This window comes from Cyclopterus lumpus, chromosome 8 (assembly GCF_009769545.1).
Source record: "Cyclopterus lumpus isolate fCycLum1 chromosome 8, fCycLum1.pri, whole genome shotgun sequence".
Taxonomy (NCBI): Eukaryota; Metazoa; Chordata; class Actinopteri; order Perciformes; family Cyclopteridae; genus Cyclopterus; species Cyclopterus lumpus.
In genome coordinates this window covers 19,723,445-19,748,873 of record NC_046973.1, presented here as the reverse complement: position 1 = coordinate 19,748,873, position 25,429 = coordinate 19,723,445, and the positions used below count along the sequence as shown (strand labels likewise).

Below are 25,429 nucleotides of genomic sequence, written 5' to 3'. Positions count from 1 at the left end.
ACTGCCAAGACTCTGTGAGCCGAGGACGGGAGGCTTCACGGTTTAGAAAAGATGTTTTTTTTTATTTTTGCCTTGCCTTTTAATACAGTATGTATGGAACACATTTAAATGTATCATGGTGTTTGCACACTGCTACTGGGAAAAGGCTGCCGGTGGCAGAAAAGCCCAACAGATGAGTCAGCGTGGTCTCACCCGGGGGAAAGCCTCAAATCCTGATGTCACTTCCTAAATTTGGTGACGCGGTGTTCTGATGAAACACGGTGAAAGTGGCTCCCACCGTCCAGCCACTCTAACGTCGTCTCCTCTGACTTTTAGCACTTTTATCCCATCCACACGCTAATTATTTCCTCAAAGTAATAATGATATGCTCACCTGATTTCAGCATATCTGAACTCATTATGAGCTGGACTTGAACATGTAAACATTTCACATTTTCCCATGCGCGCACACACGCCAACGAATGGAGAATTAAACAATTGAGCAACCGTGTTCTGGTCCGTCTCTGAAGCTGGAAGAACATGGACCTGTGTTTACCGAAGTCGACTTTTCCCCTTGTTTGCTGAGCAGAAATGTTGGCTCCGGTTTAACTCTCAGGCAACATCTCCCATCAGGAGCCAATCGTGTCCTGAGTGCCGTGTTACTCTACGCCTGTTGGAGCCAGCTCAGGCAGCATCGGGACATTGGGATGGCGTTTGCCAATTGTTTGAGTCAGACAGGATTTATTTTACATTTAGAACTCCTCCTAACAACTATAATGTCAATGTTTGTGTTGAAAGCACTCCATTAGTCACCTTCAAATCGTCTTTCTGACAGTTTTTTTGGTGTAAATTCTTCCAAATTATGTAGTGACCCAGCATCTTAATGTCTCAGTCATTAACACAATTCCTTCCTTTGGAAGACAACAACAACAAAAAAGGTTACTTTCCTTGTGATTCTGCTGCTAAACCTTCCTGTTCACCACTAACTGGCCTCCCTTTGCCCCGTTAGGCCCCCGGGGCCCCCGGGGGCCGGGCCTGATCCACTGGAGATCCAGTGATGGATGTGCCTCAGGGGAGCTCTCTGTGGGAGGTGGGCTTCACACACTCAGCCCTCATATTAACCAGAGACAGCAGAGTCAAGCCTGCAGTAGGATCACTGTCTTACATTTATATATATCATTTCTTTCTGTTTTAAGTTTATATAACACAACACTGTTTTAATCAGCAGCTAGTACATTGCAGCAAAGTTACTGAAGAAGACACAAAGAGGCAATTTTATTGTTTTAACTGCAAAAACAATAAGTATACATTGTGGAGACCAACTTTAAATCACAATTCTAAATGTGGGCTACACTCTCTGATAATTATGTGCGGTGTTGTGTGTTAAAATAGTGAGATTTCCCTTTCAGCCGAACCCACATTCCCAAAAGTTTTGTGAGTGTTTTCCACTCAACAAACGCCACAGCATGTGAGAGAGCTCCATGTTGGCAGCTTAGGATAGTATCGTATAAATGATATGATAGAAATATACACTTTACTTTTAGCATTTTAAACTCAAAACCTACTGTTAACTGTTATTCGACTCACATTCTATGCATTTTAGACCACTAAAATCAGCTAATAAATCCATCACTATGATAAACAACAGCTCGAGGAGTCTTTCCTTTATTCCTTTTTACACGTTGGTATAACAAAAATTAAAAGCCGGTTCCCCTTTTCAGTAGTTCTCATCAAGAAATTGTGAGAGGAAGTTACACAGACTGTTGCTAAAATGTTACAACGAGGTATGAAATAAAAAATAAAAAAATGTCATACTGTAATTACCTGTCCATTTTTTTTTTTTTTATTGATTGGCAAGAATATAGCCTTTTGTACAATAAGTTGAGGGAACTTGAAAAAGCAAAGTGTCCAGTCATCACATCGAGATGAGGTGCAGTGGTGGGTGGCAGAGAAAAGGTCCAGTCGGGTGGACGTGAGGAAAGAGACGTCATCTGTGAATGTGCCTCAAATTTCAACACAAAGCTATCGTACCTGATTGTGTTTACACTGCCACTGATTTATTAAGGTCAGCTCTATTCCTATATTACTTGGCTAGTAATGAATAAACAATATTCAATGTATAGTTTGTTTCTTTAAGCTGTGGTGTATACAGGCAGGGGGGGGTGTGTGTGGACATACGTCTTCTCAATAGTCTGTGGTAATAATGGACCTGTGACCTCATGGTCTGAGAAGCCCGGAGGTAAAACCACCGTTCCCAGTTTCACCACGTGCATGTACCGACTTTCATTTTCATTTCACGTTGGTCAGACGAAAACGTACCCGAGCTGCTGCGGTCGGCGTCGGATTAATGCAGAAGTCTGAATATCTGGGTCACAGCAACCGTCTGTGATTACAACTCAGCGTTCTGTGTCAGAAGTGACCTCAACGGATTGTTGTCTGACAAATGCAACACAGGCGATAGAGTATGAAAGCACGCTTATGATTAATGGCACCAGACGATGGCATATTTCTCAGTGTTTTGTTTTTATTGCAAACAATATAATACAAAAGATAAGCTTTTAAGACAATGCCGTGTTTACCTACGGAAACTGCATTAAGGAGATGACAAGATGAGAACTAATGATACAGAATATAAAATGAGGAACACAACTTTTTTTTTTCCAGAAAAAAACCCCCCAAAATGTATTCTGTTGATTCCAGCAAATTCTTTACAAAAATAAAAATTAAAAAAAACAGCCGTAGCTTTCATATCCATTAATTAATTTGTTAGGAAAAAAAAAAAAAAGAGAAAACTTCCAGTTTTTAGAAAAAGACTCATTGTGTAATTATAAGTAATTTGTACATAACTAGATCATGAATAAACACTTTAATATGGAAACATTTACAAATGATAAATAAACAAAATTTGTACCACATATAACAGCAAACTACTTCACTGAAAACCTTCCATCTCAGTTAGCTGCTGCTGAATTAAAAAAAGATAATTGCAAATAGTTATTCTCAAATAAAATTAATGCTAAAGAATAAATTAAGAAAAAAAGGTTAGAAAAACAAAACAAAAAAAAAGGATGAGGCTGTAGGAATGATATAAGCACGCCAGACTCAGGCCTGCTGGCTGCTGACGAGAATCAGGTCAAAGGTCACTTCCTGCATCTCCTCATAGCAGGAAGTCAGAACTATGCCGTGGTTTCAACATTGCGATGCCAGTGGAAGGAGCCCCTCCACTGTGGCTCCGGAGGCACCAATGGTATCAAGGCAGTACCCACGTAAAAGCAAGCGTTGCACAGTTACATCGAGCAACACAGTAAGGCCCCTAGTAGAATTAAACGGCACCTGCTATAGCGTTTCCAACACAATCATTTGAGCTAAAGCAAAGAACAAGAAGTAGAATATCTGACTAGTTCACTGATGACACGGTCATATGATGGCCAAAAATGTAAATCTATTTCAAAACTTGCATTGCTCAATTCTTGCATCTCATGGGAATTACAATAAAATATGTACAGTACAAAAATTCAAAAGCAGAACGTAGGCTGTAGGCGATATAAGACGGCAGTGTCAGTAAACGGATGTTTAAAGAAGTAAGGCCACTGATGGTATTTTTACCCGGCATTCCCGCTACTTTAGATTAATTAAACCTTCAAATTGTGATGATGACACGGAGTATGAAGATGACGATGACGACAAGAGCAAAAACACATACACAGTACATACTAAAATATTTATAACCAGTATGTCCTCACAGAGGATTTAACTTTTCTTTTTTTTTTTTAAACTTTAAAATCTAAAAAAAAATATAATCACAATTCCAACCAATACAAAAAGGCACTGTTGTGAGCCAATCCAAAGATATATTTTCAGTACTATAAAAAAAAAAAAAGTCCCAAGTCGTGTTTTTTTTTTTTACGTTTGGCGACGAAAGGGGGGGGTGTGTCACGGCGGAACTGAGGCCACCGTGCAGGAAAAAGAAAGTCTATGGAAGTGATGGGTGTTGTACAGTCAGTGCTGAGGGCCGCCTCCTCAAGGCCTGGAGAGCTGTGTGTAAATGGGCTGCTGCTCCCACTGCTGCGGACTATGGGTCTGCGGCACAGAGGGCACCCCGGTGGTGTCGGCGATCGGGGTGTACATCGGCCTCTGGCTGGGACTCATGTAGCCGAAGGTGGAGTACAGGCCGGAGCCCTGGCCAGCCGCATGGCTGTAGTAGGAGTTGGCACCACCCTGATGGTCTGAATAGTCATACTGTGCTCTTGTGATTGAGGGGTAAGAGGAGGTGCTGTAGTGCTGCAGGTTGAAGGACCCGTAGGTGATGTGCTGCGGGGAGCCCTGCTGCTCATTGTAGTGGCTGGGGCTCAGCTGCTCTGTCTTGATCTGGGTGGTTCTCTGTTGACCCTGCTGGCCTTGCTCTCCTCCTCCTCCACCACCACCTAGGGTGGTCAGAGAGTGCTGCTGCTGCTGCTGTTGCTGCTGCTGCTGCTGCTTGGACATCCAGGCGTGGGCCCCAGCATTGGCCGCGTGGCTGACCGAGGAGCTGCTGATGCCATAGCTGCTGGGGTAGCCAGCCTGGGCCGCTCCAGCATGGCTGTGAGGTGGCAGGTACTGATCAAACTCATCGACATCAAAGCTGCCCATGTTGGATATGACCTCGCTGCTCAGCTCGCCAATGTCCACAGCTCCAAAGTCGATGTTGAGCTGGCGACTGGTGCCCTCCTGTATGGGGCGACCCTCGCGCTTCAGGTCAACCTTGCTGGAGGGGAGATCAGTCTTGGGGGTGGTTGGGGGTGTTGGCGGGCCCTGGGACTGACCTGGTTAGAGGAAAGACAGAGTTAGCCTTGAAATCAAATGTACCTGCATGAGGGACTGGTGAATTGAGTTTCAGGAGGAGGAGTTTGTTGACACCATAGTGACAGATATCTACATGTAAAGCACTAATCATTAACCACTAATCATTAACAGGTGTCTGTTCAAGGCCCTAACAGCCACAGCGAGTCATGTTTGAAAAAACAATACCAGAAAATTCTTTATTATTTTCTTCTTCATGTGTGTTCTCACCTGAATGTTCGACTGGGGAATGCACCTCGCCCAAACTCGACGCTGGAGAGTCGGCCTGCTGCAGCGCCTTGAAGATCGCATTCGGAGAGATGTGGGTTTGCTCGCCGTCCTCGGGGTCGTTTTGCCCGTTCTTCACGGACTTTCTCCGCCTCGGCTGATACTTGTAGTCGGGGTGGTCCTTTTTGTGCTGCACTCTCAAACGCTCAGCTTCTTCCACAAACGGGCGCTTCTCTGCTTCGTTGAGCAATCTGGAAAATATCACAGAAGTGTACGTTGAAAAAAACGCATTCGATGAGCAACGTGCACGAGACACAGTCGATTAATTAGTTAAGGAGATGTGCAATTAACTGGATTATTGCAGGCACTGTTTGAATATTAACTATCAAGAAGAAGAAGCTCAAATAAAATTAAAAAAAAAGTGTGTGCATCCTAAACCTAAACCACTGGAACCTACTCGAACACACACACACAATCACAATGAGACATCAGTAAATTGAGAAGGAGTCAAAATCCCCAGAAAGATTGTGGATCTCTCCGTGGAACAGCGGGCAGGTGGCGCATGCTATGGAAGAAAGAGTGCGCTGCGCACAGCGGCGCGTGAGGACGCGCAAGTGATTGCGAATGCAAAGCCGACCTACCTCCAGAGTTTGCCCAGGGTTTTGCTGAGTTCCGCGTTGTGCAAATGCGGGTATTGGTCGGCCAGCTTCCTCCGCGCGGCTTGAGCCCAGACCATGAACGCATTCATGGGTCTTTTGACGTGAGGTTTACTTTTACTGGAGCCGTTGACGCGCACCGGCATGGGCACCAGAGTCCAGTCGTAGCCCTTCAACACCTGAGACACCGCGTCTCGGATGCACACGGGAAACTTTTCTTCCTCGCCCTCTTTCTTAAAATCTGGACCCAAGAGGAGGTGGTTGTCGGACGGCCGGGTGTTCTCAGTGTCCGAACCGGACCCGGACGGGCACGGTGAGCCTGCGGAGTCCTCGGACATGCTGGGGCTGGGAGCGTCAGAGTGACACTTCTCCTGTTCTTCTGTCATCTTCAGGTAAGGGTCGAGGAGATTCATGCGAAACAATTAAAGAATAGCTTTTCTCGCAGTAAAAAAAAGAAGAAGAAGAAGAAGAAAAAAAAAAAGGGGAGAAAATCCTTCTTTTCTAAATCCAAGAGCTGTGCCCAAAAGACTGCAGTGACAGTCTGTGAGGGCGCGCAGCTCGACTGGCACACTTGAATCCTTTTAAGTCAAAGAAGAAGAAAAAAAATGTCAGAAAGAAAGTTTTTCACGATCCTTCCGAGTTCTCACAACTTCGCAGAGAAGAAGGGGAACATGTGCAAGTGGTCGCTTTCTGATGCTCTGTGACCGGAGAAGAAATGTGGCCGAGGTATCTGCTCTTGGAGGGTTGCTGAAGAGTCTAGAGACGCAGAAGGCGAAGCCCGGATTTATGTTTGACGGCAAGGAAATGATTGGGGGAAACTTCGGGGAGGCGGAGACGTAACCTGACTCCGCCGTGAAGAGCTCGCGCAGTCAACAACAGCGAAACCTCAGCTCGAGTCGCAAAGAGGTGTGTTTTTTCCCCTCATAATGTTTGGTTTCATTCACATTTGAGGTATTACAAAAAAAAAAAAGATACAAGTTAAATATTGCACAACAAAACGTGCGAATCATAGCTACACAATACAATCATCTTTTAATATTTCAGTGATATAAAAGCAATATATATATATATTTAAAACAAATTGTTTTGATTACAGACACAACAATCTCAATAGTCTAATCCTCAATTGTACTCTTAAGTATGCATACATTGGATTTGCAGCTCTTATAGTTCCTTATTATACTTGGTTCTGTACTTTTTTTTGTCTTCTTTTATTTTCCATTTTACTGAACGTACAGTGGCCTCATTTGCATATCCGTCCCCCAGATTGACAAGTCATCTGCTTTATCAACTAAATGTCCAAACACCTTAGAGTCGAGGTTTCTATGCATGCACTCACACTAGTTAGTTGTATCACATGTGAGTTATTAGAGTACGTTTTGGTTGATTCATACATGAGAGCAGTTCTCATTTTTAAAAACCAGTGGCGTTTTTAATCGCATGTCTTTAATTGTGAAGAATGCGTGCAGTCGTGTTGTGTTTGCTGCACGGAGACAGTCGAGTGTGTAGCTGCGTGCAGTGACCACGCTGACCAATAGGGGGAGACAGCAGTCCAGAAACTTGAGAGGAAGCCCCACCACTGTGCAGGGGCTGACGCAGTAAGAGGGTGAGACGAAACATATTTCAGCATTTTTATTTTAGGCCTTCCTATTTCCAGCAGACAGTTTATTATGGATTACAGATCAAATATAACATATGACTTCAAACATATACTTAGTATGTGTACAGATTGTAAAGCCCTCTGTGATTTTGGGATATACAAAATACATTTAATTGAATTATCGCAAATAATCAGTGAAATGGCTGTATCTCCCACTTCATCCATAATGTCTTTCCTTAAATACTTTTGTTGTTGTTGTTGTTTTTGTTTTGTATTTTTCTTGAAAGAAACATTAAATATTACTATTTTGATTACTGGTGATATTTGGTCAATTCTTATAAGATATTAAATCTAATTTAATATTTAATAGGTCTGAAGTTTTCCTCAGTCAACGCAAACCATTTAAATATAAAGTCTGTGAAAAAGAAAATCAAAACAAACATGTCTCAACACTAAAATCTACTCTGCTGGATTTGTTCCAACACTTGTTTTTCGGTGGACAAAGGACACTTTGTTGAGAGAGTTCACTCAATATAATCCATGTATACAATTTTAGAAACCAAATCCGACTGGTGTGAGTTATGAGTTGACATAAAAACTTTAAAAAGTTTTCTATATTTATCACAAACATGGTTTAGCAATTAATTGGTCGAAAGTAAAGCTGCTTTTGTTAGTTTCGTAAATCTGTAATCATTAAGAATATCGTTACGCTCACACATTGAATGTGGCTCATAGAAATGTAAAATATTTTTGGTCAAATCCATTCGCTCGTTGATCCTGTTAATCCCCGAAGAGGTGATTAAAAATAAGATTGTGAGCTACAGTCCACGACTTCAAATCTGTTGGACATCTTCAAAATGAACAAAAGAACATATTCCAAAGTCATTTTTATTCAACACATTTTAAATAACATTTTTAACGTGTCACATATCTGTGGTGGAATATGTTTGTTTCGGTAATAGTCAGTGCCTCTCTAGAATAACCACGTTGACATGAATATTAACATTCTCTATTACGAGGGCAGTGGTTCAAGGTTTCCTCTGAAAGCCTTTCAGTCTGTTTTGACCATGACGTGTTCATTAAAAACAGCCTCATGTGCCTGTTGACGGGCAGTTAATGCTTATGATTATGTTGATTTTGTAACATTTGAAAGTAACCTGATTCTCTGTGCTCGGGCTGAAACCCTTGATCTATTTCCCTGAATGAAGTTCAACTTCTGAGATCTCTCTCCGGGTTTCAGCTCACGTCATGCAGCAACAGCTCTACTGGCAGTCTGCTTCTTTAGTTTGTACAAACCGACACGCCACGTCTCATCGGAGGGGAAATACTTGTCGTCATTTTCAATTTTTTAAGCTTGAACCGCTGCCATTTGAGATTGCTGGTCTCGACACGCAGAGGAGGAAACCCGGTGATGGCTAACACAGAGGCATCAGAGGTGTGGCCGGGCGTGTTCGCGCCCCCACAGTGCCGACTGCAGAAGGTTTGAGGTGTCCTGCAGACTATAAGGGAGGGGGGGGACGCAGATCCTCTGGGGGCCCAGGCTCGCAGCTTACACGGAATTACCCGCCTGCGGGCCGAGCGGGTCTTGGGAAACTTCTCAGCTTGACTTCGAGCCATGGCGTCAAAAATGTCGAGTCAAACACTGGGGGTAAACTGCCAAGTCATGTCTTCCACCTCTCCTCGGTCTCTCAGATTCCACTGCAAATGTTTGAGCAGCCCGCCTCTCTTCTTAAAGCGTGTCGGTGCGTTGCCTTTGAAGAGCGTCCGGTCAAAAACAATTGACTCAGAAGAAGGAATACATGCATTTTGTATTCATTTTATGAAAGCAAAGGTTCAATTTAGTGCCCCGTGCAGGAAAGTATATCATTTAAACCAAATGAAACCATTTAGTTCAAAAGGGATTCAGCAATAATCCGGCTGGGTGGAGAACTTTTAAATTGCTGACACCATTTAGACCTTCAGCAATAGCAAGAAGTGCATTAACTCCTTTGTTTAAATGATCTGCCACGACACCCATAAGGGCTTGGAAGACCGATGACAAATACTGTGGCAGAGGTTACGCAGTAGAGGCAGAGGTGGTTGGCTTCAGCCGCTCCCAACAGACGTAACACCTGTCTGAGACTTTCCACAACCAGCGCCAACTGCCCCAGACATGGCAGAAGACTGCGACGGGGAGAACTGAGATAATGCTGTCGGCGAAACTGTCTGAACTTTTGCTTTCGGGCTGCTTCCGCTGTTTGGTTCTCATCGAAATGGCAGTTTGTTCATTCTTGAAAAGTTCAGTTTGGTTGCAGAACTGGACGCTCGCCCACTCAGACAAGCTCTGGTGGCACTTTGGCCACGGGCAACTGTTGACTAATGGGCATTTTTGCAAAGGATAACTGTGCTATTAATTAATTGACCACCTCCATCATCAGGTCAGATAACACATGAGATAGCTCAGCTACGCCACCAAGGAAGTCCAACTAGGAAACAAATGCTGTCCTTCACCCCTGTGACCAGCAGTGTGTGATGATTGCTGCTGCACGCTTTCTTGTATATCTTCTCCTTTCTCTCGCCTCCTCTGCAGATAGTGCTACTGTAATCTCGGCCTTATCTGCTCCTGGCTTTTAGTAAACTGAAACACCTTGGGCACTCATTGATAGGGTATCTAGGGGAAGGAAATACACACTGGGAAAGCAGTGGAACCTAAAGTTCTTGAAAAACATCATCAGCGTTGGATAGGTGCCACCATTGAGCCTTCGTTGAGAAAAAAACACAATAAAAAATAAAAAAAAGTACATTTTTCTTCTGATGTTTTTTTTTTTGTCTTGTTAAAACCTTGAGGAGCTGTTTGCATGAAATCCAAAATATTCACCGTCCGAACTTTCCAATAGCACACTTGAAAAGCACATCCAATATTGAGCTCTGCTGAGTGACAATGTGGTAGCCCCCCCCCCCCCCCCCCCCATGCCTTCAGGTGAAGTGACCTCTGAGTAAGTTCAAATGACAATGAAATGCTATAAAAGCACAGCAGGATCTCTCCAGGTCACTTTCCAGCATTTCAAATAATAGAGCCTGACCTGCAATTATGTCCGAATAACAATGGCTCATTCTCAGAGTCTTTTCTGAGGAAAAAGAGACAATTTTTTAAAAAGTTGACTTGACTCATTATTCTGACTTTCTCTCTTTTTTTTTTCTAGCTTCTCACGTAAATTTCAACCGCATTTCTTTCCGGAAGCAAAGAAAGAAAAACCTGGTTTGAGAAAAGTCTGTTTGCTGAGGAAGACTCCAGATAGAGCTAGTGAGTTGACCTTTAAGTTGAGATTGTTTTTTCTCACCATTTACAAGATCAATAATGTCCTTTTTATGCTTTAGAATATAGTTAGCAACTCTTCTCGTAAAATCTTGGAAAATTAAAATAATTTATCATGTCATTATGCTGCAATTGCCACTTGTGGCCACAGGGGCCGCTGTCCTGCAAAAGTCGAATAGTCTCGCTTTAAGATGTTATCCAATTGTTGCCACGAACAACCTTCTCACAACTATAATCACAAGAGATTTAATTGAATATGTATCGTTGAAAATTCAGTAATTGTGTGTTTCTCCGTCGGTGAATCATGAAAAAAAAATGTTTGTACGGATTTTCTGGCAAAAAACTCCTTAACACTCCAAACCGAACCAATCGTTCTTGTTTTAGACGTTTATCACCCGTCTTCGTCTGAGTAACCGAATCATTTGTCTTTAAAAAAAAATTCTACGAGTTGTCGAATAATACAAAATAATTCCAGCGTTATTGAAAATAACCCTTCGGTGCCGAGACTCGTTGTGAAGTTGTGAAACCCTCTTCCGTCATGGGATTCTTGCACGCTTGTGTCTGGAGCGTTTAGTGCCGAGTCAGGCTGGCTGACACCACTGTAGCAGCTCCCTGGCACCGCTACACATGAAAAGTCCCATCCTGCATGATGTCAGTGCGGCACCTCTGCCTGCACACAGAGACACCTTTCACAAAGAACCTGTATGTGCTCGGGTCTGGTCTACGTAATGGAACATTCAGCCCAAATCCCCCCGCCTACCTGTTTCTATGATCAGGTGAAAAGGGAGACTGTTGTTGTCGCCTGCAGTATCGTAACCTAAAAATAAACTCGGTTCACTACTTCCCCGTTCTCATTCCTGTCATCTGCGCTTGTTTAAATCCGTGTGTCTCATTCCTCACACGAACATGTTTAAGCTCGGGGAGGCTCGCATTTAATTCATCCTTGTGAAATTGAAACATCGACAATTTTAATACATTTAATTACTTCCATTTAGAAAACACCCACATTGCACTATTTCACAAAATCCCTGGTGTGGTGTTTGTTTTTTTTCCGGTCACATTTAGAGCCCCCTTTTTTCCTCTTGTTTCATTATCCTCCCACCTTAACCAGGTCCTTTCAGCAGGGCTCATTAGTTGGGACGACCCATGAAAAGGACCATTCTTTCTACACGGTCACTGTGATACTAGAAATGCGGAGTTAATGAAAGAGTGATGATATCTAATCACCTTCCAGAGGATAGCACCTGCAGCAGAGCCAGCACCCAGACCTCTGGATGGCACACAGACGGACTTCCTCTCGCCATTCAGCAGTGACCACGGTTATACCTTTGAAATCACTGGTTTCAGGGGAAATGGGAATATCTTGTGTGGTCAAGCAGACCCAGTCCTCTTAGGTGTTTCCACTGGGGATTTCAGTATTGGAGCGCGGCAATGAGATTAATACGTTCAGAAAGGGCAAGGGTGAAATGAACAATGGCATACATTCAAGGGCTTTAAACAGTGTCTTATTACAATGGGGGGGGGGGGGGGGGGGGGGGGGGGGGGGGGGGGGGGGGGGGGGGGGGGGGGGGGGGGTGTGGGGGGGGGGGGGGGGGGGGGGGGGGGGGGGGGGGGGGGGGGGGGGGGGGGGGGGGGGGGGGGGGGGGGAGGTGGGGGGGGGGGGGGGGGGGGGGGGGGGGGGGGGGGGGGGGGGGGGGGGGGGGGGGGGGGGGGGGGGGGGGGGAAAGCCAGGGCTATTCTTGATGAATCCTATTTCAGGGCAAAGGAAAACGAAAAGGTCAACAAACTGCAGATTGTAGACTGTAAGTACACAATTGTAAATGTTCATTTCCATGCGAATTTGCATTTTGGCAATCAGTCAAGTTTTATCTTATTTAAGACAAACATGGCAAGCACATTTATGTTCAGAAACAAAAAAGCCATTGACTTCCAATGTCTTCCAATTAATACTCGTACCCTTTAATATATTCAGAGAATTAATATAGAGACAGACAGCTATTGTTTATGTAAATATATATATATTTAAAACTGAGCAGTAGGGACTTTCAATGCCCTTACATGTTTTCATATCTTTAATTCCTCTTTTTTTTGGGATCATATTCAGGGGCCAGACGTGTAGACAGGGCGAGACGTCGGGCGCCATATGTGCCAAGTACAACACGGCGCTCGGCGTTGTGTGTGCGACTCCCCTCCTCACTCCTTCCTCCGGCTCCTTTCGGATGCTCCTGTGTTCGGGGCTGGCTCGACCACAGCGGGGAAGCTCCATCTTAATTGGAGTGGCCCAGCGGCGGCGGCCCCGAACCTCCGGGAGCCAAGCTCGTGCATTCTAATATTACGCTCGGAGGAAATTGTCCTCCGCTATTTCCTGAGATCCAATATTTGAGCGGCTTGGTTACCGTTCTTGGTGGGAGAAAGAAAACTGTAACTATATTTGCTGCAGCGGCGAGTTCACCGCCTGGTTATTGGCTGTTTAGGGATGTTTAGAGGAAAGTCAATGTGCATAATTAATATAGATCATTTGGATAATCACAAAATTAGCCTGTTGAATGGAACTACGGTATGTTTATGACTGACTGATGTTCTGAATAACAATTTTTCCCAGCCAATCCAAAATTTAGACCAACTGTATATAACTTATCATTTACTTCAATCAACAAAAAGAGCTCTGGCACACATTAAAAAAAAAGCAGCGTTGTGCAGCAAAAATGTTGAACCAGACTCAGTGTTTGCCACGACAAAATATGTCTGAATAATCTCATTATTCAGACATATACTGACAACAGAAGACATCAATTTAACTGCTTAGACTTCCAGCTTTCACACTTTCCAGCTCCTGAAAATCCACCATGTTGTCATTGTTTCCTCTGGATTTGTCACCGTCTTTACCCACGCTAGACTTTGAATAGTGACTCAGGTGTGCGGTTTCAATTGTCGTTGGTGAAAAGCAGATGGCGGCTCTTACTTTGAGTCCAAAGGAAGTGCAGAGAGATGTATTTACACAAAGATGAGGTTTTGTCCCCGTTCTCACCGGTTACGCTCAGTCTAGGCGACAAACAGCCTCTGACTCATCAGACAGGTTATCAGGAAGCCGTGACCCCCCCCCTATCGCACCGCCATGCACACACTGTAATTAAAAATCCAGAGTTACCCAGCACCTACACCTCAGCGCACTCCTGTGGCCTAAACCTGTGCTCCAGCGCACCCTCAGTTGGGTTGAAGTTGCTCGATGAGGCCTAACTCTTTAATAACGGGTGTCGATACAGAAGGACGTGCAGATGGCAAAGCTAGAGGAGGAGCACATGAAGTCTGTCGGGGGGGGGGGGTGTAACGTTCTGGTCCGTGAGCCCAAATCCAAGTCCTCTTGGGTTGCTACTTAAAGTTGTGCGTGGAACAGGAAGGAAAAGGAACACCTCGCGTGTTTCTCACCAGCCTAAAGATCACAAGCCGAGAGAGGGCGATGGGCGCGACGCGAGGCGCCTGCAGCTCCACCGGGGCCTCGAATTTACAGTTGAAGGTGAAGGCTAATAGTGGTGGAAAAACAACAACATGGACACATGGCAGAGAATAGGAGATGGAAAAAGGGGGGGGGGGGGGGGTAGGAGAGCAGCATTTCACCTGAGCTGAGGGAAGTCATGATAATAAGCTCTGTCAATTTGACCTTGAGTTGACATTTGGTTTTAAGAGTTTCGTAGTTTCTGTGTGGTAACCAGACTGGACCTTTGGTAACACATCCAGGAGCCAAGATGTCGGTGAGCAACACGGGGTTAATGTTGTAGGTGTGACACGGGGGAGGAGCTACACATACACGGGCACCTCCTGGACAGGCGCCAGGTGATTTTTATCGTTGAATAAACCGACTCCACTTCCCAAACCTCTTCACTCTCTGGGGCTCTGCGTACATTTCTTATTGACACACATGATAATTGTTGGTCCAAATCCACCATCAACAGTCCTCAGTTAGGAAGCTTAAATCTCTGCTTCAATAACCCACCGTGTTGTTTTTATGAAAATTAAATAAAACGTCAATATTCGTGACTTTATTAGCGCTTCCATCAGAACTTTTCGGAAGACAATCGCCGATCAAATGGGACTGATAATTAACGTTTCTATAGACAATATAGTGAATGTTTTGTGGAATCTGCCCGGCGATTTGCCAACTGATCGAATTAAAAAAACATTTGTATTCATTTTTTTGCATCGTTTCTTCTTTTTAATATTGAGCCCGGTGGCCTTGGCTCCAGGTTTTCTTCGAGGCAATATAAACGAGATGTTTATTTGTTATGACAACCGTTTTACCTTCTTAACATTGACCGCTCATGAATATTCATCAGCTGACGGTTATTGTATATTATTATCCTTTTGCTGTACTCGCCTGGCATCCTGTCGTGTGCTGAGTGAAATCTGGATTCCATCAAGTCTTGTGTAGTGCGTTACTCTAAATCCCCTCTGCTCCAAAAGGGAGTGACTTTCTTTCTTCTTTTAATCTGATTTTCATGACGTTCAACAGGCCCAGATCCTTTTTGGAGGACTCCACGGTGTTCACGATAAGCACTTTGCATGTAGGCTGGTAGCTGCAGGCCAGATATTGCCCAGTAGGCTGTAACAGATATGATGGATCTTCTCCAAACATTGAGGTTTGATCTACAGGGTGCCGATGCGAGTTAACCCTGCTTTCAGACATTAGGAGAGACTGCCGAAGCAATGCTAATTACATAATAATGATATCATCCATGTACCCCACATGGCAGCCGGTGTATTGCTCTGTTATTATCACCTCGGGAGTTATGGAATGGTTTGGCATTAGTGAACTGTAAATGGGTTAAATATGGACACGCGTGTCTCATATGAGGCTGCACAAGAAGTCTTTCAGGATGCCACTTGTAGTTATATTCTGAAGAATCGAAGCCGTATTTTATTCTTTGGAGACATACGGACTAGAACATTTTACATTACTGTGTGGTTTCTTGCGTTCTTGTTTCGATTAGATTTTTACATGAATGACATGATGTGATATTATATATGAAATAGATTCAATACGTCTTTCGAATTCACGGTGTATAAAAAAATATATGAATAACCCAAAAGAACTATGTCAACGCATTATTAAGGAAAGTCATGTTTACGTAAGAATATCTTCAAAAAAATGCGTTATACGGTTTGACTTTTACACAAAAGTACATATTATCTACGGCCTGTAAACGGTCTGTGAAATCACGAAACTCTATATTTCTGTTGACTTTCACAGAAAGGACTTGATGTACAAAAGTCTGCAATCAAAGGAAATACAGACACAGACGCTCGTCTCAGTCCGTCTCTGTGCCAGCGTTCTGAGCCAAGAGCAGGGGGAACAAAGCAGGGCACAGAACAACGACGGGGTCCTCCAGGCTCCAGATGAAGTTTACTTAACTGATCCGACCATAAAATCCAGAAGTTTGATTAGCGAGGCAGCCCGAAGCATTCGCATTAGCCAAAGGAAGCCTAATCATCATCATCATCATCATCAACATCATTGCTGGACTCTTCATTTCACCTCCCCGTTGCGCTGGACTCGGTGCACCGGCCACATTTCCATTCCAGTTCTTTTTTCTTCTTTTTTTTTTTTTTCTCATTCTGCCAGCATCACTATACAAGTGATGTAGTGTCCTTTGCAATTCAAAGTCATAAAAAATGGCTTTGCCTCCATTGCTCTGCACCACCTCTTTCCTGTTCTCCTCCTCCCCCCCCCAAAGCTGTCAGCCTCGGCTGCTGTCCCCCCCCCCCCCCCGAGGGAAAACCCAGCCTATGAAACCTCACAGCCAGTCACTCAGCCAGCTCTCGCGCTCTATCACGCCGCCACACAGTTTCTGTGACACTCAACAACTGATTCGCCATTTTACAGTTGTCTTTTGCCGATTATTGTTTGTCCTTTTGCAAAACGTGAGGCATTGCATATGAACGAGCACGATGCTCTTCAAACCGCGGTGGGACGGGTCAGTGACCGTCGCCACTCGAAAACTTTGATAGCAACAGTTTTTGCTGCCAAGAAAACATGTTTGTTAAGTCTGAGAGCAATGTAGCAGTAAGCTGACGAATCACCGTGTGCCGGTTTCAGCTAACATGGGGTTTTGTTTTCAACCTTCATCGCCCATGGGCCCCCCACGTGCTCGTTGGTGCCCTCTAGACCTACTTTTAAGGAATGTTACCGATACCAACATCTCGAGAAACTGGGATACGCCCCAAATTGTGAGAAATCGTCGTTGTCCTCGTCTCCGTTTTCGTTCGACAAGCAGCAAGTGAGTTTTACATTTTTTTTAAATTTCTCCCGGTAATCTTCACTGTCACAGAGGGGCTGCAAAGGCTTTCGCCATTGTGTTACATCATTTGGCAACAGGTCTGTGACAGGATGCTTATTCCTGATGGCGCTTAACATCCTCATTATTGGCATTGGATACACATTGAGAGGAGCAGAATCGTCCAATATCAAGAGCCTGACAGCCCCATTATCATCACCATGGCACTAAGACAGGTTGCAGATTATTTCTTTTACAGATCTTTAGGAAAGGAAATGCTCAGCGTCGTTGTTGGCATAATTTAACTAACATTCCCCTACAGCCAATCAGATTCACTTAAACCAACAGAGAACAGGCCCCAGTAGCTAATTTCTTGGTCTAACCCCCTCCACCAACCTCCCATCCCTTCCCTTCAGCTGGCACTTATATTCAATTTGTCAGTCGCTCTCATTAAACATGCAAAAATTGAGAGGCCCTCCACTCTACATTTCTGTGGCACAGATAAACCAGGTCAGAGTTCATCTGAGGACGGCTTCTCCTCCTCGCTTGGAGAAGGTATGGTGCATAAGGAATATTTAATATGGCAAAGCTGAAAACTTCTAGTGTGAATTCGACCCTGAAAGAGAATAGATGCGACACACATTTTCCAAGCTTTGACTTCTGATCCAAAGAAGAGTTTAATGCTGCTTTATGTCTGAGGATCTCAGTTCTCTCATTGGGTTTAACGTCATCAACCTTGGATTTAAGTATGACATTCGTCTGACGTTTCAGTTATTATAATGCTTACTTTTATTTTGTTTCATCTCTGTTGTTTGCAGTGACGTCTTCCTCTTTTTATTTGAACCTTCCCACAATTGCTAATTTACATTTTATTATCGCCACAAATGCAAAAGTATTAACCTCGACTTGTTTGAATCCTTAAAAGTACAAAGAAGGTCCACTTCATACGGAATTGTGTATATATGGACGTGGTCATAGCAGCCACTTGTGAAGTTAATATGTCCTGTAAAAACACTGAAAGGGTTATTTATGACATCTTTATGCATTAGAGGACTTTATTTTATGAGGATTTTATGCTTCCTTGGGGTGACTATAACCTTTAGCTTTATTTTAGGGTACTTTTTATTTGTATTTGCGCAGCTTTTATCACCGACTATTCCTCCCTTAGCCTCAAACAACATGTACCATGATGTGTTGCTGCTTTTCTTAATTTGCATTATTGAGCTGTACTTTGTGGATTCGGTGTCGAGTGGCAGACAACGAGACGCTCCTGCTTCGCAGCTTTCACATCGCTGTTTCAGCTCATTTTCAGCCTCGCAGGCATCTTCATGCAGAGAGAGAGGTTTGAGCTGTAATGCATGTGCTTGGCAGTCAGTCCTCCATTTGCTTCCAGATGTTGCTTGGCTGAAGCACAGCACACTTGTCAAATGAAACCTGGTGACGTTTCAGTGGCAATTACTCTCTTTGTGCTCAAGTGGAACTACACACACGTGAATGTGCACGGGCGCACACACCCCGCACTCAGGAAGACATCTGCCAACAGATCTTCATTTGCCAGGAAGTAATTGTTTCCATGTAGCTTTATAAGATGCACAACTTCGCTAAATACAGAATGAACGCATAAGTCACACGATATAAAAAAAAACATGAAGGGTTACTCTGCCGTATGAATACTTGAATATTCTACATTGTGATATAATATTTTATTGGACGTGCCGCGCCTGAGTTGATGCTCTGTGAAATTATTTAAGTTTTCGAGTCACGGGTGCATTGCTGAAGTTTCATCGTGTCAGTGATTTTCAATTTTTTTCCAATTTTTCTTTTTAATACGAATGGTAAGATGGAAGCAGCAGCATGGATTTTCATCTGGCTTTTCTTAGGAGTTGAAGTTAGTGGCAGAGAAGAAGAAAAAAGGGTGGAGTGAGAACACGGAGTAGAAGGGCTGGTGTGGTGACTGGGAGGGGCGAGGTTGGTATGACATCCAACTCCTCAGCACACTTACTCAGGGTGGTGATGTGTTCCCCCGTGTTCGGCCCGGACGCCGGTCGTGAACATTTCCAGTCACTCTCTCCTTCATTATTGGGACGTTCTGCACACCGTGACTATGTGACAGTGTCAGACACGTTGTCTACTGATATACTGATATCACTTCTCCTCCAGTTTGTGTTGTAAATCACGTGCACACCAGGCATCCAGTTCGCAGCATCTGTGCTCTGACCTCTGATCTTCATCAAATACGAGTCCTAATGGGAATTCCCATTTGAAGCTGTAGAAATTCAAAAATATTATCACGACATCTTTACGTCCGTTCAACGCTGATGGGACACGCAGAGAAGGAGCCCAGTGGCGGTTTTATGGCTCCTGGTTTTATAAGACGAGGGCGGGATGGTGGAGGTACTTTAACGGGCACTTGGGGTTTGATGGCTGCTGAGGAGCTACTTGAGAAGTTCTGCCATTTTACAGCTGGGGTTTTAGAGGCGAGGGGCTACGTTACATCCAGGACCTCAGCTGTGTTTCAGGCCGACCGGGCTGCCAGATAGAAATGTGAGTCACGCGGATGATGCCGTCCTCCTGTTGTGCAGGACGGAGCGGGAGTTGGACTGTGGATGTAGTCTGCGTGTGAAAACCTAAATAAACCTCCTGTGGGTTTCAGGAAGGGAAATACAAACACCTGTCGCCTGGGTGTTAAACACCAGCAATCAATTAGACACTGGTGGAAATAAGGAAATGGAAAGTGTACTCACTTTAACTCCTGAAATTAGCTTCTTTTTTTTTTTCCGAGCCTGAATGTTGCATCTTTAGAATGTGACTTTCTGTTGCATATTTAATAATGTTTAAAAACAATTCAACACTTTTATTATTTAAGTGACTTTGAATGCAATAGACAGATACGTAAAATGGCTCATTACATCAAACGTTATGGCTAAACAAAGCCTAGTCGCCCTGAAAACCTAAAGAGATGCAACAGTCTCACTTAGCACTTGCGTTTCTAAGTAATAAATCTGTTTGTTTGCTCTGGATCAACATCCCAAGCTTAAAAAACCGAGGGGCTCAAACACTTGTATTTCTATGTGAGAGCAGAGGAGGTGCTGAAACGCACTCGTCAACTTTTGCGATAGTTGTCAACGGGTAGAAGAAGTTGAAAGATAATTTAATAAATCCCTGTCTTTAGAATAAAGAGCCATTGTTTGCTACAAAATGTCAACTTTAATATTTTCATCTGTGTTTAGAGCATCTCTTGCTTGAGTCATGTTAAGGTGCAAAGGACTCAGTGGAGAGGAGTTGTCCCAACTACCAGGAACTTAGTGCCTTAGAGGTCAGAAGTCAATGTGATGTCCTAAATATTGGCCTTTGTATGTAGTCAGGACTGTCATTTGACCCCAGGGACTCTGGGATAGACATTTAACAGCTGATGTGTTGACAGAGGACACTGGTGGTCATTTTGTCATTTTAGTGGGAACTGTTATGTTGGTGTCACACTCATCGACGTCTTACTTATAAATATGTATATCTAAACATTTTCTTTTGGAGTGTTTATTAAGTAAAAATAAATCCAGTTATTAAGGATAACAATGGACAAATGTTTCCAATTAGAATGTATAAATAAAGACAGAATAAGCATCTGTTGGTAATTGACCTTGTAGCTTCGAGGGAAGCAACACTTTTCTCACTGGCTGGCCTACAGACAATTATCAGCTCTACGTGGAGACCACCGTCACTGTTTGCCCCTGTGTGAGCATGCACGGCTCAGTGCAAAGCAAGCACAGAGATGCTACGCGTCGGGATCGCCAACTGTGTCGAGACACATTGCACTTTTGCTCGGCCCCGACATCTTCGGGGGGGGGGGGGGGGGGGGGTCGTCTGCGTCGAGGAGCCTCCAGAGACCAGGAGGGAAAGGAACTGCCCCGTGAGCCGGTCTCGTCTCAGCGTCCACCCCCCGCTCAGGCCTGCTTTCCGGCCAGGGCTCTTAATTGTGTCTCTGGGTGAAGTGGTAGCGGCCCAGCGGTGTGTGCGTGTGTGTGTGTGTGTGTGTGTGTGTGTGTGTGTGTGTGTGTGATGTGAATACGACCACACACACAATCCCATGCGTTTACACATTATGCACATTTACACAAATGCTGTAATACCTAGCCCTGAATGAATGACCATCACAGTTGTAATTTGACATGACTATTTTTTGGATAGTCCCATTGGATTAGGCCTTGTTTGGCTAATGCTCGGATGGTTGAACTAAATGCCAGGGACAGATACAACATATCCTAAATCAATGAAAAAGTGATGTCCAACATGGGTTTGGTTTCTTACTTTAATTTAACCGATATGTAGCATGAGACCAATGCTCACACAACCCATTAAGGGTTTACTTATCGGTCTCTGTGTGAATCTAAGATCATTTCATCCTTACACTGCTAGATTTTGAGAATACTTAGACAGAAATAGTTTCACAGCAAGTCTCCTCCTTCTCGCCTTCACCAGAAGACTATCCCATAACAGAGATGTCACCAAGTCTTCCTCACACCTAGCTGAAAGCATTCAATGCTGGCTCGGGCGGACCGCAGTCTGGCCAGCTTCCCCTCTGACCGTCGTGAGCAATAATACAAAGAGACGGGCAGCAAACACGGACGCATCCACCTGTAAACAGGCCAAACACAGCAGGGCTCAGCTCCAGAGGGAGAGATGCTTGTGTCATAGGGCCAGTGTGTCTAAAGACAATGCTAACACTAACATAGTAGCCTGAAAATCGCTACTGTACTTTGTTCCAGTTTTGACTCCCGCTGCTTCGTGTAATATGTGTCTTGTGAAACCATTTGACCATGAAATACAGTTGTAATGAATGACAGCACGAGCAGTGGAGCCTCCAAAGCATGTCCACCACTGAGGGGTTTTATGGTGTTTGGCTCAAACTGAGCCCTTTTCCAGTCTCCAGTTGTCAGTTTCTTTAATTGGGGAAGTCCGACCACCTACGTAAATTGATCTTATGCGTGTGCATGCAGCCGACCGACCATCGTGTTTATGTAGTGGTAATTGGTGGACAGGTGGGATGAAGGCCTGTTGTTTTGCTTAACCTTCTCTGTGGTAATTCAGAACCCGGCTAGACCTTGCTTAACCCCCTGACTTTAGCCCCAATCAACACATGGATATTAGGCACCATGTAACCTCTGCCTTTGTGTATCTGAGAACTGGTTTGTGGTAAAAACCTGTCAAAATATCCCACTCTCATTTCTGTTCGGCGACAGCAACAAGACCTCTACAGTAATTTCCAGAAATCTGTCCAAATTGCTTAAGTCTTAAATTATCTATAATTGGCCCCTGCGTTGGGTTACTGGGGATGGCATCCAATCATGTGGTGGGAAGCAGAACGGGCTCTAGTCACTTCCAGCTGGTAAATGATGTCCAAACGGGTGCTTACCAACATCACGCCTGTTGCCAAAGGTTACCACGGATGAGCGTTAGCACCATGTGAGGTTTATTTTACTAAATGGCACCGGCACTTATGTGCGACAAGCCCCACTCGGTGACTATGAATGATTTCACTACTGGTACAATGCGGACTTGTCTGACTTGTCGATTTCTCTTGTGCGACAAGTCAGACAAGTCATCGTTCTGCATCACCTCACCGTTTAGGATCCAGCTCGATTTCTGCCTTTGCGATTGAAGATTCACCGATGTGGATGTTCTCAATATTCCTGAGTTAACCCCACAGCTAGCAGTCGCCATGTGCTATGTCAGTATTATCTTTTTAGTACCTGACTCACCTGTAACCTGAACTCTCTAAATAGCAATGATAACAGGTTTTCTCTGCATGGGGTCACACTGCATTAGGGGTCAGGGTGAAACAGACTCTGTCTTTGTGCTTTGCCAATGAAGTTTAGGACCAGGGCTAATCAGGGGGGCGAAAGCGTACACCACTCCAAATCAGCTCCAGCCAGGCCAGCTGAATTTATCTCAAACGTATTAACTTTGCTCAGGGCTCAAATTGAAACCAGCTCGGGGGTGCTCACGCTCTAGAGGTGCCGAGTGTGAGAAGTGACAGTATGATTTACATCGGGAACCGCGCTGCAGAGTGAAGGGCCGGTCGGTCGGGAGAGCGGGGTGAGGTGAAGTGTTTTCATCAGACAGGAAACCCTGTAACTCTGGAAAGAGATTACTCTGTTAGTTTCAAAATGACTGAAAAAGCTACAGGACTGCAGCTCAGGATGACAACATCGCTACGCAACACATTCTCACGCCCATTCATCAAATAACCCAGCTTTTGTCAGACGCACTAAGCTTCAACTCGTGACGCTCTGCAAAAAAAGCGACTAGAGTCTGTTTTGCACACGTCGGGTGAAAAATCTCTTCGGAATAAACTTCGGTCCTTAAAAAGAAAAGAAAAAAGAAAGCTAGGTTAAGGCAACAAAATCACTTGTTCGGTTAAAGGAAAAGTCGTTTCGGGTTGACTCGCAAGTGAATAATGAGTCCAGTGTTTGTCCGAAGCTTCTGAGGATGAGTCACTACCAGCTTCACGAGTGTCGGTACCAAACTCATGTCCTGATGATAACAGCTCAGCGGCTGCTATCTGTCGATTTGGCTCCTGCACACTTGCTGATTTCGGGCCAAAGAAGAGTTAGCGCTGCCTTAACTGTTCTCTGTGGGCTTCCAACGAATGTCGATCGTGCACAATGGCTTTCAAAACGCAAGGTTACATTTTCTCATCTCTCACTTAAATTTCAAGGACACGTCTTCTTCCCTATGTTTACTGAGCAACAGAAATGAAACGATTGTTTCTTCTTTCTTGAGCCTAAATAGAGAACAGTGCGTTTGTGTGTTTCTTTCTAAAGTTGCAGATGGCACATTCTCTAAACTGGCACATAAAGTTTTAAATACTTTTTTTTTTTATTGTTCCTGACCCAGGCTTCACGAGATTGTCTCAAAACATATAAATCCTCTAGTGATCTTCTCCAGTGCGCCTTCAATGTCTCCTTATTTTTAGTCTTGCGTCTACCGATGCTGAAGGATGAGCACACAGATGGCCTTTATAGAAAATGCTTATGAATCCTCTCTTGTTGATCTTTTACCAGTAGTAGTCAGATAGTGTATGTGTGTGGCTCTGGTGGAGCATGCCTGTGTGCATGCTCATCCCCCCCCCCCTCTTCCTGGGCTTTGTTAGGCCAGGTGTGCCTATTCTCAGTGCAGTGCCCGGGGAGCCGTGAGAACGCAAGTGCCGGCCCTTCTCTCCCTCCTCTATCTGATTTATTTCGGCCTCTATGGCATTTTAGCAAACAAAAGTTCCGCTCAATATTGATCTGATCTCTCCCATTTCCCCACTCCGCTCTCTTTGTTTTGCTCAGGTCTAGGGTGGCTGCTTTAAATCAGGCCCTCTTGACGTTTGCTTAATGTCTAATTAGCCATGGGTGGGCATGGCCTTTGATTATAGGAAGTGCCTGGAGGTGGGGCTGCAAAGACGACAGAATTTTGACAAAACACCACAGTCTGATCAATCATTGCCTGACACATTGTTTTGTCCTTAATTCAAGGGTGCTTGGTTTAGGCATATGTCCTCTTGGTCACCTTATTCGGAGTTCAAATGATGTGATTTCCTCTCACCAGCCCATGTGCCACTTTTCCTGGGCCGTGATGCGTGTCTCTGTAGATCCACTTACATTGACTAAACTCATCAATCTGGAGTGCACTGAGTTGATACAGAGAGCCAAACCCCATTGTCAGTGTTGCAATTGTTCTTAATTGATCCAATTCTAACAAATTATACCTCCAATAATGAGTCTCACTGCCTGATCATCTCTGAGTCTGCTAGTATTTTTGAAAAGAAATGTGAGAAAATAATATTTCAGTAGTTTTTAGATACTGAGCCTTAAAAATAAAGTGTTCTCACTCCGGCTCTTGCAGCCTTCAAGGCTTCCCCCTCTTTCCCAAACGCTGGCCAGATGGCCAGAAAGTTGACTTTATTTAAATCTGGTAATTCCGGCTCCCCCACACCCCCCCCCCCCCCCCCCCTCCCCCACAATGCCCGGCTCCCACCCCACCGCCACTCCTCCGCCTCTCTATCTCCTCTCTGAAGATCACGGCAGTGGTGTGTCAGTGGGTAACAGCCTCAGCTTAGAGTGGACATGTGAGAATGACACTGTGATGACATGCGGAAGGGATTAGATAGAGAGAGAGAGAATAATACAAATTGACATATGTTGCTCATGATAGATGATGAAGAAGTCAAATTCACATTTAAAAACCGAAGCAACATACCGTGCTACTGTTTCACGTCGTTACTACACCTGACTCTTCTTGTCTACTTGAACTCATCCTACCTGCAGCCCACGGTGGCTTTCATCTCGCCATCCTCTTTCGAGCGAGACCCCACACTGACAGGGTAATGTCCCTTATTAAAGCCCTCATTAAAAGGAGGGCCATGGGTCAACCAGCAGGCCACAGGACATCAGGCTGTCATCAAGGCTAATTGTTGGCTTGTGATCATCCTTTTTTCGGTCATTCATACGCCGCATTCCTTTTAGTTTGTTGTTGTTGTTGTTGTTGTTGTTTTACACATTACCTGTAGCATTCAAGTTGTTGTTAAAGGAAAGCTTGAGGAG

The 25,429-nt window shown here is 44.4% G+C and overlaps 1 protein-coding gene across 1 annotated transcript; it reads right to left on the bottom strand.

Annotated features, from left to right (window-relative positions):
* Window positions 1-2,482: 2,482 nt before the first annotated feature.
* On the bottom strand, window positions 2,483-6,438 carry LOC117735240 (transcription factor Sox-9-like). The gene is made up of 3 exons (XM_034539749.1): window positions 5,666-6,438; window positions 5,028-5,275; window positions 2,483-4,780 (listed from the first exon to the last, which is right to left on the bottom strand). The coding sequence occupies exons 1-3, from the start codon at window positions 6,091-6,093 to the stop codon at window positions 3,999-4,001; spliced, it is 1,458 nt and encodes a 485-aa protein (XP_034395640.1). The 5' UTR covers window positions 6,094-6,438; the 3' UTR covers window positions 2,483-3,998.
* Between the last annotated feature and the right edge of the window lie 18,991 nt (window positions 6,439-25,429).